The following is a 15,369-nucleotide window of genomic DNA, read 5'->3' as shown; positions in this document are numbered from 1 at the left end:
GGAGTTATTCCTGGAAAAGGGGAGTGAAGAGCCTAGATAGCAGAACAGGCAGTTTGGAGAAACTGTTAACTGTCAGGGCCCTGATAAGAACACTTTTCTGCTATAGTATGAGCTCTGTGGTACGTTAAAGGGCCAGAGTAACGAAGATGAATTACCGTTTCTCAGGTTTTCAATGTGTAACGAAGAATGAAGATACTCTGATGTTACTTTCAACAATATTGATCTCCTCGTTTTTAAATTCAAAATCTAAATTAGTTTTAAATAGCACACATACAGAGATGGTATCTCCATGGATGCTTCCACACCAGCTTCTCCCTGCACCTGTTTCCTGACATGCTGAGCAACATGGAGCCTTTCTCTGTATGATACAGCTGAACGTATTTTGTCCCAGCATGCCAAGTTTGCAACTAGTGGACAGTTATTTTTTTTTTACACAGTGATTTGATGTTTAGAATCTCTTGGCAATTCCTCTAAGTTGTGCATTCAGTTTCCCTTTTGTACTTCAGGTTGAAGTTTGACACCAAAGTATGTAACTAGGTTTTTTTTTCTTTTTGCAAAAAAGCCTGTTATTCAAAACCCATTGGAAACCTTTGAATAATGAGTTATACGTAACTGCAAAATTCAAGTTCAATTCATCCAGCAGATAAATTTCAGGCAAAACTGGAGGGCTTTACTATTTCTCTGTTTCCTGTTAGCATTTAAATGTAGACAGGCACCTTCTTAAATCCAGCTGTTTGTTTTCAAATGCATTAACCCAATTCTGATTGTTCCGCATCTGTATGTAGTATTACTGATTTCAGGACGTGGTGTTTGGCTGGAATTTAGCACGGGGGAATAGCTACTGTTTTCTCAGTGTGTGACAAGCCCCTCAGGAGGCACTAAGCCACTGCCAGGCCCTAGCCGGAGGCGCAGGCCTCATCATTAGCATTGCTTCCAAGTGAGCAGCCTCCAGAGTACCCTGGCCGTGCAGCCATTGACACACGCTCCTCCACCGGAGACTCCTGTGCACTGAACGACTCTTGCCGTTATTTCGGGCTTCCCCCTCAGCACGGAGGCAGAAGCAGGCGGCTGCTGCTCGCTCCCCTGCTCCTGCGGTGCCCCGGCCCCGTCACCAACGACGAGGGTGACCAATGGGGGCCAGTTTCCAAGTTCGCCAAGCCGCTGGCCTAGCCGGCATCTCCCGTTACGGTGACAGCGGCTGTCCCCGGCCCGCTGCTGGCTTTCCCTGGCCGGATTCCCCAAGCCCGAAGGGCCCCCGGCCGGCCTCGGGCTCACGGCGGCTCAGGTGAGACGGGCGAGCTAGCAACGGGGCGGTTCCCGCCTGCCCGGCTCTGTGAGGCAGACGGCTGAGGAGGAGGAGGACGCGGATAAGGAGGGGTAGTTGGGTGTTGAGGAAGGAGGAACCGTGCGGCGCGAAGAGGCCGAGCGCCGGGGGGAGGGGGCGCCCCGGCCTCTTCCCGTCTCTCTTCCACCCCCGCCTCGCGCCGCCGCGCTCCCCCGCCGGGATTGGTCGAGCCTGGGCCCCGGAAGACGAAGGCGTCACTTCCGCAGAGTCCGCCATCTTGTCAGCAGTTGGCGGAGGCAGCGCCCGGCCCCGGCAGCCCGCGCTCTGGTGTGGCGCGGCCGCTCCTCTGCCTCGCAGGCCGCGCGCCGCCGCCCCGCTCGGGGCCCTCAGCCGCCATGGCCAACAACAGCCCCGCTGTCGGCGCCGGGAACTGCCAGGGGCAGCAGGCGGCCCAGCACCAGCCTGGTGCCGTCCCGCCGGCCCAGCAGCAGCTGCAGAGCGGAGCCCCCAAGCCGGCGGCCTCCGGCAAGCAGGGCAACGTGCTGCCGCTGTGGGGGAACGAGAAGACCATGAACCTGAACCCCATGATCCTCACCAACATCCTCTCATCTCCCTACTTCAAGGTGCAGCTCTATGAGCTTAAGACTTACCACGAAGTGGTGGACGAGATCTACTTCAAGGTGAGCCGGCGGGCCGCGCCCCGGGCGCCGCGGTGTCCTCAGGGCTGAGCTGGCGCCCGTCCCGAGCCTGCCTGTGGCGGGGGTTTTGGAAGGGGGAAGGCTTTGATTGCGGCCTGCGGCTTCTCTCTCTTGCCTTCCTGCCCCTTATCTTGCGGTAAGGGATGGGAGCACATCTCTCTGTTGGTTTTTTTTTTTTGTTTGTTTGTTTGTTTGGTTGGTTTTTTTAATTGATTAATTGGGGGAATCCGAGGTGCTGCCTTCTCTCTCTTACAAAAGAAGTGCGTAGCGCGTCGGATTTGGAATTACGGAGTTGTGAGTTAGTTTTGGAGCGGGCAGCGTGAGCCAGGGCAGTGGGGGATGAAATGGCCGTCTAAGGACTGCGCTCTCGGTCGGAGAGAGTGGGGAGGGGACGCGATCTGCATGCCACTTCTAAAGACGAGCACTCCCCGCAGCCTAGGAGTTGTCGGCACGCCGTGTAACTGCGCAAAAGGTATGGTGGTGGCTGTAGGTGGTTTCAACAGGAGTTTGCATGTGGCCTTCTTTCTCAGTTAGCGGTTAGGACATGCCCCTCCACACCCAGTCAAAAACTAATTCATTTTAGTGCTTCTCTTGGCGTTAGGTAGGATGTGCTGGGAAGATAACCGATTTGTATCAGTGCGCCCATGTCTCAGTTCTTGTTTTATTAGCAGGATTGAATCAGTTTTGCAGCGAGGCTTCCATCAATCCAGTCTCCCAGGTAGAGGTATGCATAATTAATGCTCATCAACACAGCCACATTCTTTGTTCTGATAACGAGAGCAAAATTTAGGTAATTCAGGCTGCTGTCTTCAGACAGCTGTATTTTGGTGGTTATTGAGATATTTTTCTCAGGTGAATTGATTCCCTTTGATAATGTTACTGTGTCAGCAGGTTTCAATATACTTTGAAATATATTAAAAAAATAAGGTAGATTTTTTTGTTTCATTTAACCAGGGCAAGTCAAGTTACTTAGGGTACTATAATTGTTAAAAATTACTCCATGGAATTATTTTGAGATTTTTTACTTTTTTTGCACTTACTTATGAAGACAGTGCTGCTATTTTTCCTCTTAACGACAGCACTTCCTTGCTTGCAGTCTGTCATTTGGAGCGGACTACTTAATTCTCCTAGTACTTAGAGTAACATAGATTGTTGTCAAAGCTTCTCTTCAGTTAATTTACCACTTGCTGTATATGAGATTGAAATAATTCATTTTGACTATCACAAAGAAAAGCAGCAAAGTGTATTTTTGCAAGTGATGGCAAGAGCTGAAAAATTTATAAAAGAAACATTTTCAGAAACTTTAGAGCTTCCTGTATTTTACATGGACCCTTTCAGATGTAGTAAAAAATTTTTGATGTGATTAATCTTCTTAGTATTGGTAGAGCTTAGCTGCAGTAGATCAAATAGCTCATTTGCTTTTCCTATGTTTCATTCCACAAGTGACTTAATCTTAAATCAGGGAAGAATTTTGACATACTATTAAATATCTGCATATTAATCCAATGGAAAAAAGTTTCTTTACTGCATTTCACAGTTATTCTGACTCAAAACTGCATGCTAAATAAAGAGAAAAGTCATCACCTTACTTATTCATGAGTAATAGATGTGAGGGGGAAGATAACCTGATGGTTAAAGTACTTCATCGATATTCAGAAGATTTGTATTCTCTTCATGTTTTAAGATTTCTGAAAAATTGCTGGCTTTTTTTAATGAGGGTGATATCCACCATAGCAGGTGTATTTTCCAGTGTATTTGTCTTTTCAAACCAAAATAAGTGGCTCATTTAAAAAATTTAAGAATGCTGGGTACTAGATTCTCAGGAAAGATGATCTTAAGTTACATAGGCAGCTAGTGACAGGGATCATCTTTGAAGATATGGATTCTGTCTAGATCTTTGAATTAATTCACTTTTAGTTCTGGTCTCCTGTTTGAGTTCTGTATCTGCAAAGTGGTTGACTACTTCTTTCTTAATCCCTGATTTTAGTACCATGTGCATATCCTCAACTTCATTTAATCTGTATACTTACAACAAGTTAAGCACGTGCAGCAGACTTTGTAGGATCAAAACTGTAAATACTCTTTTCTGAAATTATTGTTTTCAGGGCCCTGGGGTTTTGTATTGATGCCTGTCAAAACCAGCATGTTTATATTGATTGTGGCCAATAAATGTAACTGAAATAAAATAAAAAAAAAGGAAGACCACTGTTGTGATAGTGTCACACTCGATCCTTTGACTAAAAAATACTTTTAATTTCCTGTGACAGGCAAAACCATAAATAATCAGAAGGATGTGCAGTATTATTTACGTAGTGGACTTCTCCTGTGATGCTAATAATATGGGAAGTCATAGTGGATTTTGAATTCTATGGTACTGGCATTTCTCGTGTTTGTCATTTCTCATGTTTCCTATTTGGCTAAGACAGCAACTGTAAGAAAAAAAACAAAACCAAAACAAAACCCACCAAACAACAAACCGAAAAACTAACAGTTCAGCAACTTCACCGTTGGTGTATCTCTGACTTCATGTGATTGTGTACATAGTTTTGTTTCATGTATTGTTAAAGAATTTTAATTTGTGAACCACAATACAACTTGGCCACAGACTCTTACCCCCAATCCACTGTAACACCATTGTATCTTTTTTGTCTTGCTTTTATGTATTTTTTTTGTGTTGATGTGTGTAGGAAGTATACTTGTTTATTGAGCCAGATGTTACTTCTCTGAATTTCACAATTTCAGATGTAGCTTAGGCACTTTTATGGTTCTGACCTTGTTTATGACTCATATTGTCAAATTTAAGGAATAGTGTTGGTTAACTATGTTTGTGCACTCATCTCTAAATGCATCTCAAAAGATTTGAATTAGGCAAGCTTTACGGGTTAGTACTTGGGAACCATTTTATCTAAGAACATCACTGCAACCTACAAGAAAAAGCACTCCCTTCTTAGATTAAAATACTACACTTCATAAGCATCTTTCTTTTGTCCTGATTGTTATAGGTGTTACTCAAATATCTACCTAATCTCACTGCATAAATGAGATTTATGAATATGTGTAGGTTTTGACTTCCGTAACTGTCATCATCAGGTATCGCTAAACTTGTTAAGAGACAGTTTAAATAAAGGTAATTGTTTAGTCACCATAGAAAACAGTAATGATGGGGTTTAGTCAGAAAACAGTAATGATGGGGTTTAGTCATAAAGTATTCAAAAGTACGTGGAGTATAGAATGGATGCTTGCTTTGGTGGTGGGTTTTTTTTGTTGTTGTTGTTTTGTTGTTTTTTTTTTTTAAAAAGCTTTACCCACAGTTTTGGTTCTAATTCCTTAATATGGTAATTAAAAGAGCCAAATGCTTTGGTTTAATGATAAAGCAGACTTGATCTTGAATTTGGTAGGAGAAGACAAGCGATTTAAGATTGATTTAGAATATCCATTGTTTAGTTAAATTTGTATAGGCAGCGAAACATTACAGAGGTTGTAAGTGTAATTTTCTTTTTTTCTTTCTCCCCCCTCCCTTTAGGTTACACACGTTGAACCATGGGAAAAGGGGAGCAGAAAAACAGCAGGCCAGACAGGGATGTGTGGAGGGGTAAGTAGAAGTACGTGCCTTCTTAAATTTTTCTGTCTGGTAGATAAAATTGCCCAAGCATAGCTAACACTTGTATGTTGGCTCAGTCCCTAGATGTAAAAGAATTTATTACAAAGAGTTGATATATTCCTCTTGCTTTCAGAGCTGGGGATGCAAGTGGTGTTATTTTTCCCACGTAGCTCTGTTTGTAGATTTAGAGTTTATCCTGTGTTAGTTCTCATATTCTTTTGTAGATTTGGGATAACGTCTGAGCGATTTCCTGCGTTGTCACCTAACGGTTTTTCTTTTGAAAGGTGCGTGGTGTTGGAACTGGAGGAATTGTGTCTACTGCGTTTTGTCTGCTCTACAAATTATTTACACTGAAACTCACTCGTAAGCAAGTGATGGGCCTTATAACTCATACAGACTCTCCATATATTAGGGCTCTTGGATTTATGTATATTAGGTAAGTATCAATATAATCAACTAATGACTAATTAAATATACAGAAACCTGTATTAAAATTTTATGTTCTTTTTTGTACTTAAAGGTACACACAACCACCTACAGATCTATGGGACTGGTTTGAATCCTTTCTTGATGATGAAGAGGTATGTCGGCGAGGGTAATAATTTGTTTTCTTTTGTTTCTTTTCATGTTACTATTTTAGGTTTAAACACTGTTTGATAAGTTTTTCTGTAGTTTGAATGTTGCAATGTTATGTTCTTGTAATTTCAGTAATTAGTTCTAGAAGCGGGTCTGATATGGGACCTGGGTCATTTTTTCTAAGATTTCAAAGATTTAACAGAATATTCCATTGGTTAGGATGTTACTGTGTCAAATATTACAAAGCCATGCAAAGCAGGTTTATTAAATCGGCATGCAGACAGCAGGCTGTGGCAGTGCAGCTTCTCTGTGGTTTTTAGAAAAAGAATTATTTTTAAGCAAGGTATAGTAAGCCCTGAGAGTGCTAAATTTATATTTTGCACTTATTACTAGGACAGGGGGAATTGGTGCTCACATAGAGGAGTGGGAAGTACATAGCAGAAACCAACATTCACCTTGAAAAATATTACCAAAAATTCTGTGGTTATTATTCATGTCCTGGAACAACTAAACCCAGGATTTCTTCAGAGGAGAAACTGCCAGCCTAATTACTGCATAAGGTGGTGTTTTTAGTAACCTTAATGTCTTTGCTAATGGGGCGAAAAAAGAAACATGAGTTGCTAAAGGAAGTTTAGCAAAGCAGCTGCCTTATTATGCAGTCAGATAGGAGAATACCTATCCGCGTGACAATAGACATCTACTTCAAGAAATTTCAGGTGTTGTAGTTGCAAATGATGTCCGAATACTTGTATTAAGAATGGTGTTAATTATACCTGTATCTGACTGCAATGCAGTGTATTTATTTTAAACAGCTTCTTTCATGCTAAGTATCAAAAACACTGTGCAAAGGAATCAGCTATTATTTCAGGTAAACCTGTGTTATTGTATGTTTTTAACAAAAATCAAACCAAATTTAAATGCTGATTGCATCGCTGTGATATCCTCCTTCTCCCCCAGGTGGTGCTAGTTAATATGAATGCTTCTCCACAATGTTGCATTGTGACTTAGGAGGAGAATCGGGGTGGCTTCATTTTCAGGGTCCCACAAACAACTTGATTCCTAGGACAATAAAATGATCACAAGTGCGATTCGTTATGCAGGTCTTAAGAGGTTCATTATTGAAAGCACGTTTTTTAGTTCATACATTTCAGTTCTTGCAGATATTGGTTATTCAGCATATATTTGTTTATTGTTGTTTAAAATCTCCCAATATATTTTTTGAATTAGTGTTTCTTTCCCAGCTGCTTTCAGTAGCTTTGTGTTATGTAGGAAAAAGTGCTTGGGGCTTCTTGTCTTAAAGTTTCTTACCAGTCGTGGTCAAGCTCAGTAGGATGAAGCAAATTTATATATATGGAATGATTTAAACCTACAGGATTTTTTTTTTCCTCCAGTTCATAAATATGTGGAAGCAGTTCATCTTTTGTCATGCTGCTGTGAAAAACTTCCCAGGATACAGAGTTACTTTTCAAAATGCTTCTTATGTTTATTTTGTTTAACTGTACGTACTCTCCAGGTGCTACGTTTAACTCCTTTTTTTCTTCTTTAGATCTCTGCAGCGATTATATTTGGAAAAACTGTATATCTGAACACTTAAATGTGTGTGAGTGCAAGCAGTTTTACATTTAGATTTTCTCTTCCTGTTTAGATAACAAATCTCACTTTCCTTGTGTGCTTGCACTATAGGTTTGGGACTGACAATAGCTGACTAACATGTCCTGAGCTGTGAGAGGGCATAGCAAGAAGGCCTTCATGCGGTAATGACCCTTTTCAGAGACAATGGTCATCATGGATTATGCGTTTCCAATTATTTGTTCATTTATTTATTTTTTTACATATTTCTAAATTAGAAACCTCACTGCTTCATGGCAGTTGGTTTGCTATTGCTTCCAATTCTGTTAGGATGCCATTTTGTACTAGAGGTTTTTCTATGATCATTTTTAGATAGGTGATGATATAGTTCTTAAATGATTTAGGCCACAGGGTTGGGTATGATGGTACACAGTTGTACATCCACAAAATGCAGAATTAAATGTAGTTTGAGAGGACTCTTCAACTTTGTGGCATTTAAATAAAATACAAGATCATACCATATAACCAGACTGTGTAAGGGGATTTCACGTTAATCTCTTCATCGACAGTCCCTTACCATCCAGATGGCTGCAGGATTAGTATGTGCCTGCATGCATATATATTAAGTCCCATTCCCTATCTGTAACATACTGCCAAATCCAAAGGGTGCAGAGTTTGAATTTTTCTAAGGAAATGTATTAGAATATGAGACAAGTAAACTTTCATAATCATGAGACTTCAAGAGGGCAGTAATGTAGCAGCATTTTTTTTTTTTTTTTTTTTTTGAAAATCAGTAAAGAACATTTTTGACCATCAGGATATTTTTTGCTTGTATTTTGTAGGACCTGGATGTGAAGGCAGGTGGGGGTTGTGTTATGACCATCGGGGAGATGCTTCGTTCCTTCCTTACTAAGCTTGAATGGTTTTCCACGTTGTTTCCAAGAATTCCTGTGCCAGTCCAGAAAGCCATTGACCAGCAAATTAAAAGCAGACCTAGAAAAATCAAGAAAGATGGCAAGGAGGGAATGGAAGAAATAGACCGGCATGTGGAACGTAGACGCTCCAGGTCATATACACATTATTTTGAAAATGAATGTTATAAGTTCAATATTGAACCACTTATTGCCGGAAACGTTGTCTTTTCACTGAGATGGGTTTTAAGGCAACAGGAAAAACAGTTTATGGATACTAATGGATTAAAATAATACGAAGATACCTGGTATTTAAGATTACTTAGACTGTATGCATAAAGTGTAAATTGGAAAGTAAAGAGGGTCCCTTAATTTTAAAAGGTTATGTTTCATATTTAATATCTTTTTTTTTAAAAGGTCTCCAAGGCGATCCATCAGTCCCAGGAGGTCTCCCAGAAGATCCAGAAGCAGAAGTCATCATCGGGAAGGCCACGGATCATCTAGTTTTGATAGAGAACTAGAAAGAGAAAGAGAACGGCAGAGGTTAGAACGAGAAGCTAAGGAGAGAGAAAAAGAAAGGCGGAGATCTCGGAGTTCTGATCGCACACTAGAACGGAGGCGAAGCAGAAGCAGGGACAGATACAGAAGCCGTAGTCGAAGTCGTGACAGGAAGGCAGATAGAAGAGACAGGGATAGAGACCGAGAGAAAGAAAATGAACGGAGCCGGAAAAAAGAGAGAGATTACGATAAGGAAAGAGGCAGTGAGAGGGAAAAAGATCGGTCTAGAGAAAGATCAAAAGAAAGGAAAAGTAAGGGTGATACAGAAGAGAGAAGACACAAGGATGATAAGGATGACAAGAAACACCGGGATGACAAGAGGGATTCCAAAAAAGAGAGAAAACATAGTAGAAGCCGAAGCCGGGAAAGAAAGCATAGGAGTAGGAGCCGAAGCAAGAATACAGGTAAGCGTAGCAGAAGCAGGAGCAAAGAGAAATCAAGTAAACATAAAAATGAAAGTAAAGAGAAGTCAAATAAACGAAGTAGAAGCAGAAGCAGAGGAAGAACAGATAGTGTTGAGAAGTCCAGAAAAAGAGACCAGAGTCCCAGCAAAGAAAAATCTAGAAAGCGTAGCAGAAGCAAAGAACGTTCCCACAAACACGATCACAGTGATAGCAAGGACCATTCGGACAAACACGATCGTCGAAGGAGCCAAAGTACAGAACGAGAGAGCCAAGAAAAGCAACAGAAAAACAAAGATGAGACTGTGTGAACTCTTTCAGAAGTGGATCACATTGAATCCTATAAATGTTTGATTAAATCCTGCTTATTTTTTCTTAAAGTTGAGATTGTGCAGTAGTTGATGAGCACTCTTCTCCAACCTCCCTCTAGGCTGCAGATTGTCATTTCCTATTTTGGGTAGGGAAGTGCCTTTGTAAACCCATTCAATGCATTGACGGTTTCAAACCATTTGTTTAGTTTAATTCGTAATGCAGAGATTGTTCTTGCATTTTTATTGTTCAGATGTTTCTGAAATGTACAGTCTGTACATATGTCCTGAAAATGTTTTAATTCCTTTGGCATGGTTGCCATGTTGGTTAAATTTGTATGAGGCAATAAACTGCCACTAATTCTACTTTCAGTTTGTAGACGTGGAATTATGGTTTGTATCCTGAAGTTAGCATGGCTGTGCTTTACATAACAGTATGGCTTTTAGGGATGGATCTTGGATGTGTATTATAGCTGAGATATTTATGTGCGTACAATGTACATTGAGGGCTGCAGATTTAGAACTAACGTTTATGTCCACTGTACCTGCTGTTTTTTCAAAAGCTTAAAATGTATAATGTTGTTGATCACCACTGGTGTTAAAATTGAGAGTGGACTTTCAAGGAGATAATGGTTTTGATGCAAAGATTTAGATTATGTTGGGGCTTGTTTAGTAATTCTTTAGAAAGGCTACCTCAAGCGGACACTGTAAAGGTTGACGGATGAGTACCGTAGCCATCTATGCATTTTATTTGTTTGAAAAAAAATATCCTGTAAGCTTCCATATTTTTTTTGTAAAACCACAGTTTATCCATTTGTGGTCTTTTAATGTTTTTAATCAGCAGCTGCACTCTGTCGTTTATGATAATACTGGGCTAATAAAGGCATTTAAGATGGGAAGAGGGAGGTAGGAAGAAGAAAATTATTACAAAGGATTTCAGTTTCAAGCTTCCAAAGCATTTTTATAAGTGTAAACATTTAAAATAAGAATTACCTGATAGTGTCCTTTTTTAAGTCATATTTTCTACAAATAGTAAGGATTGCAGTTTGTGCTGAACATTTCATCTGGCAGATTTTTTTTTTAAACAGGTTGTTAGAAGCAAAAACCAAAATGCGTTATAGAAAAAAATCGTATCATTAAAGTCCAAGTCTATTTGATAGGTTATTCTGATGACTTGTATACTAAGTGAGGAGAACCATCTGGAATAAACTCTCAATTAATTCCTTTGTATTGGGTGTCAGCTTTTCCCTGCATGTTCATTGCCAGTTGAAGAGTGGGTTCCTCCACGTTTCATTTGCAGACCAAGTGATGCTTTGTGTGAATACGGGATTTGATGTACTAAGTACTTTATAAGGAAGATACAGCCAACAAAGAAATGCAGCAGCCCAAAAATAGGAAGAACATCAACTGTAACTCATACATGATCATGAGGTGACCCGAAGGTAGAAAGAAATTGGAGTTTGTGCCTTTTTTGTTTCTATGTGATGCAGGTCATCTAGGCATGATATTTAAATACTAGGTTGTTTTTTTTTTAAACCTCCAGGACAAAATAAACAGTGCTTGAATTTCTAACAATACACTTCATTCCATAGTATTCAAAGAAACACATAACAAACTCAATTTTTTCTTCTTCCCTGCTCTTATTGAATGTTTTCTGAATTGTTAGTCTTTCCTTTGTCACTGTGATCCTTAGTATTCAAAATCTTTTAATACTGACATTGTTCAGGTATTGCCTGCTTGTATTTTTGTAACCTGACTTTAAATCTGAGCTTTGAACGAAGTATGAGCTTCAACAAGTTCATTCCATTGCAGTGTGAAACTGAAACACTGAGGTCTCCTTTAGTATGGGAGGAGAAAACCTGTATTGGCCATTTAAGAAATATCTTGGCTGGTAGATTATTAGAACTGCCTTTGCAGCCTGCCAGGGGATTGCATGGTTTCTGTTGAAACAACGAGGACAACTTTACCTTATTTGCCACTAGGAGGCTTCTTTTGCTCTCATTAGTTTCTAACCTTGAGCCTATGAGTTTCTGAAACAAGTAGGTTTTTGGGCAGAGGGGCTGCAAGGCCAGTGGACTGTCAGGGAAAATGGATTACTGATTTCCGGTTGTTTCTTTAGGGCTCCTCCTCCTCTGCTGTTGTGGGAAATACAGTAAAAGAATGGCTTATTTTCAGGCAAAATCCAGGTATTTGAGAAACAATCTTTGGCCCGAAGGTGGAGAGAGCTGCCTTACTACAATGACGATAGCGAACGTTTCAATACTTTGCTTGTGCAAAGACTGGCCTGTGCCAGTCTCTCTTACTAGTGTCGTAGTTTGAGGGCTTTGCTTTTATTTTTCAATAAATAGTCCTTTCTGACTTTTGGATTTAATTTGATCCGTGTCATGTACTTGAGCTAGCAGTGTAATGGATCGCACAGTATTCATGACTGACCAAGACACCCCATCTTAAGTTATGGGGGTTTAGTATTTTGCAGCTCTTGGGTTTGGATCCAGGGACTCTTTAATTCCTTTTTGTCTTCCTGATGTTTTATTTCGTGTGACCTTCCTTGCAATCGGAAGGAACAGATCCACAGAACTACAAAGCAGTTTGGATGAGAAATGGTAAGATCAGTGGAGTCTCCAGTGTGGACGAGTCTGATGCAGTTCCAGTAGTGCAGCTGCAGTGGGCGTTTGGCTCGTGGTCATTAGAAGGAAAATTCTGCCAATTTTAATTGGCAGTATTGTGAGAGTTTTCCCAGGAGGTATGGTTACGGAGCTTCTGCTGACACAGCCTGTGTAGTTACTTTTCAGTTCTTGGGGTAAAAGCGCACCAACCAAGCACTAGGAACCTGAAGTCCCACGGCATGCCACATGTCTGTAGTTATCCAGCTGGGACTGGCATTCCTCTTGAAGCCCAATCTGTATTTGAAATTTCCTGTGGCTCCAATAGTAAGTACTTATTTGGACTAATAATGCTACTAATTTGAGAAATGCACCTCTACTTCGTTTTCACTCTCTTTCTTTTGAAGGTACCCGATTATTTCAATATTTCAGATCTTAAGAAGTAGCAAACTGGCACTCTTATTTTGAGGCAGGGTGAAGGCTTTGGCCCCAGAGATCTACCTACTGTCCCATAACTGTGCAGGTGATTAGTACAAAAGGACTTGTATGAATCTGGCTATAATAGGAGTGGTATTCTTACTGTCTATCTGTACTGGAAAAGGTGACTTGAATGGCAGGGCAACTTATCCGATGACATTGTGGGGTACTTAGAACACCATCCATACCCATGGTTTTTTATACTTTCGTGTATATATTGATGAAGAAACATGAACGAGCTCATACTTCTAGTATTCACAGCTGACTGACTCTACTGTACTGATTCAAAAACGGGATCTCTTAAGGGGAACCTGAAAGAAATAGATGACTTCTACTGGCTTTGGTAGATGTTCAGGCCCTTTCTGCACTGCTGTGAAGTGCATGTAACTTTGCATAGGAGACATCCACTAGCTATTAAGCAGGGTAAGCCAGCATTTAAATGCCACTTGAGGTTTTGCAATGTAGTTGTTGGATTTTTTTTTTTTTTAATTGTAAGTATTTATTTATTTTCCACAACAATAGTTGGATGTGGGAGAACACTTCTTCAGTCTCAGCAATTCGGGGTCAAATCTGAAACCAACTGAAGGATAGATTTTTTCCAGTTTGTTTACTGGACCGAAAAGAGCCTATCTAATTTTTGAGCTATTACTTCTGTGTATTTACAACTACGAATAATTTTTATTTGTTACAATATGTACAGATTTTGTTGGCAAGTGTTCATCTGTGTAATTGCAACTAATACATCTTTAAAATTATTCCTTCAATTGACATTTTTTATTAAGTAAGCATTAATGAAGGCATCCATCATGAAATAACCAAGGTGTTTTTAATCACCTAATTTGTAGTATAAGTGATTTCACAGATACTGTTCTGAAAGCATTCATTTTAGGTGGCATACCAATATGCTGCCTACCTCTGGGTCTTCAACAGGAATTTTCTTGAGGTTTGTAGGGTTGGTTTGGTTGGAGGGGGGAGGTTGGTTGTTTTGGGGTTTGGTGGGGGGTTTTGTTATTTTGGGGTTTATTTGGGTTTTTTTGGTTGCTTGCTTTTTTTGCTTCATGAAGACCAGAGCTCCATATTAGTAAATAGTATAGAAACTACATTTATGAAAACACTGCATCTAATTGTCCTTTCCTGTGATCTTAAAGTCGGTGTGACTCAAAAAAAAAAAAACAAACATTTGCCTCAATCTGGAGAGAACCCGAAACTAATCCTGACTGAAGTTCTTTCATCACCTCAGGGAGTGCCAGTGATGTTTCACAGATCAGCAGTGTTAAGTATTATTAGACAATGTCTAATGTGTAAGTAACAATGCCTGCAACATATACACAGCCATAGCAGGAGGAGTGGATCTGGCTCTGGTTGTGTTGCTTTTCCTCCCTGTTTGGTAAATTGTCCATCTTCTAACGACTTTCTTTGAGCTGAATCAATGTAATTTTCCTTGGAATCTTGACTCCTCTTCAGCATCCCTTCCCTTCCCTTCCCTTCCCTTCCCTTCCCTTCCCTTCCCTTCCCTTCCCTTCCCTTCCCTTCCCTTCCCTTCCCTTCCCTTCCCTTCCCTTCCCTTCCCTTCCCTTCCCTTCCCTTCCCTTCCCTTCCCTTCCCTTCCCTTCCCTTCCCTTCCCTTCCCTTCCCTTCCCTTCCCTTCCCTTCCCTTCCCTTCCCTTCCCTTCCCTTCCCTTCCCTTCCCTTCCCTTCCCTTCCCTTCCCTTCCCTTCCCTTCCCTTCCCTTCCCTTCCCTTCCCTTCCCTTCCCTTCCCTTCCCTTCCCTTCCCTTCCCTTCCCTTCCCTTCCCTTCCCTTCCCTTCCCTTCCCTTCCCTTCCCTTCCCTTCCCTTCCCTTCCCTTCCCTTCCCTTCCCTTCCCTTCCCTTCCCTTCCCTTCCCTTCCCTTCCCTTCCCTTCCCTTCCCTTCCCTTCCCTTCCCTTCCCTTCCCTTCCCTTCCCTTCCCTTCCCTTCCCTTCCCTTCCCTTCCCTTCCCTTCCCTTCCCTTCCCTTCCCTTCCCTTCCCTTCCCTTCCCTTCCCTTCCCTTCCCTTCCCTTCCCTTCCCTTCCCTTCCCTTCCCTTCCCTTCCCTTCCCTTCCCTTCCCTTCCCTTCCCTTCCCTTCCCTTCCCTTCCCTTCCCTTCCCTTCCCTTCCCTTCCCTTCCCTTCCCTTCCCTTCCCTTCCCTTCCCTTCCCTTCCCTTCCCTTCCCTTCCCTTCCCTTCCCTTCCCTTCCCTTCCCTTCCCTTCCCTTCCCTTCCCTTCCCTTCCCTTCCCTTCCCTTCCCTTCCCTTCCCTTCCCTTCCCTTCCCTTCCCTTCCCTTCCCTTCCCTTCCCTTCCCTTCCCTTCCCTTCCCTTCCCTTCCCTTCCCTTCCCTTCCCTTCCCTTCCCTTCCCTT

General features: G+C 41.5%; 1 protein-coding gene across 1 annotated transcript; it reads left to right on the top strand.

Annotated features, from left to right (window-relative positions):
• The first annotated feature begins 1,570 nt into the window (after window positions 1-1,570).
• PRPF38B (pre-mRNA processing factor 38B) lies at window positions 1,571-11,136 on the top strand. The gene is made up of 6 exons (XM_074152602.1): window positions 1,571-1,965; window positions 5,507-5,575; window positions 5,869-6,020; window positions 6,105-6,165; window positions 8,572-8,795; window positions 9,058-11,136. The coding sequence occupies exons 1-6, from the start codon at window positions 1,681-1,683 to the stop codon at window positions 9,908-9,910; spliced, it is 1,644 nt and encodes a 547-aa protein (XP_074008703.1). The 5' UTR covers window positions 1,571-1,680; the 3' UTR covers window positions 9,911-11,136.
• Window positions 11,137-15,369: the final 4,233 nt, after the last annotated feature.

The sequence above is a fragment of the Numenius arquata genome, chromosome 8, assembly GCF_964106895.1.
Source record: "Numenius arquata chromosome 8, bNumArq3.hap1.1, whole genome shotgun sequence".
Taxonomy (NCBI): Eukaryota; Metazoa; Chordata; class Aves; order Charadriiformes; family Scolopacidae; genus Numenius; species Numenius arquata.
Note: the sequence above shows the minus strand (reverse complement) of the source record. Positions and strands in the feature narration are given on the sequence as shown.

Excerpts from the sequence above, each read along its gene's own strand:
- PRPF38B (XM_074152602.1), top strand. The coding sequence starts at position 1,681 with ATGGCCAACAACAGCCCCGCTGTCGGCGCCGGGAACTGCCAGGGGCAG. Across the intron at positions 5,576-5,868 it reads AGACAGGGATGTGTGGAGGG|GTGCGTGGTGTTGGAACTGG; the intron begins GTAAGTAGAAGT and ends TTCTTTTGAAAG. Across the intron at positions 6,166-8,571 it reads CCTTTCTTGATGATGAAGAG|GACCTGGATGTGAAGGCAGG; the intron begins GTATGTCGGCGA and ends TGTATTTTGTAG.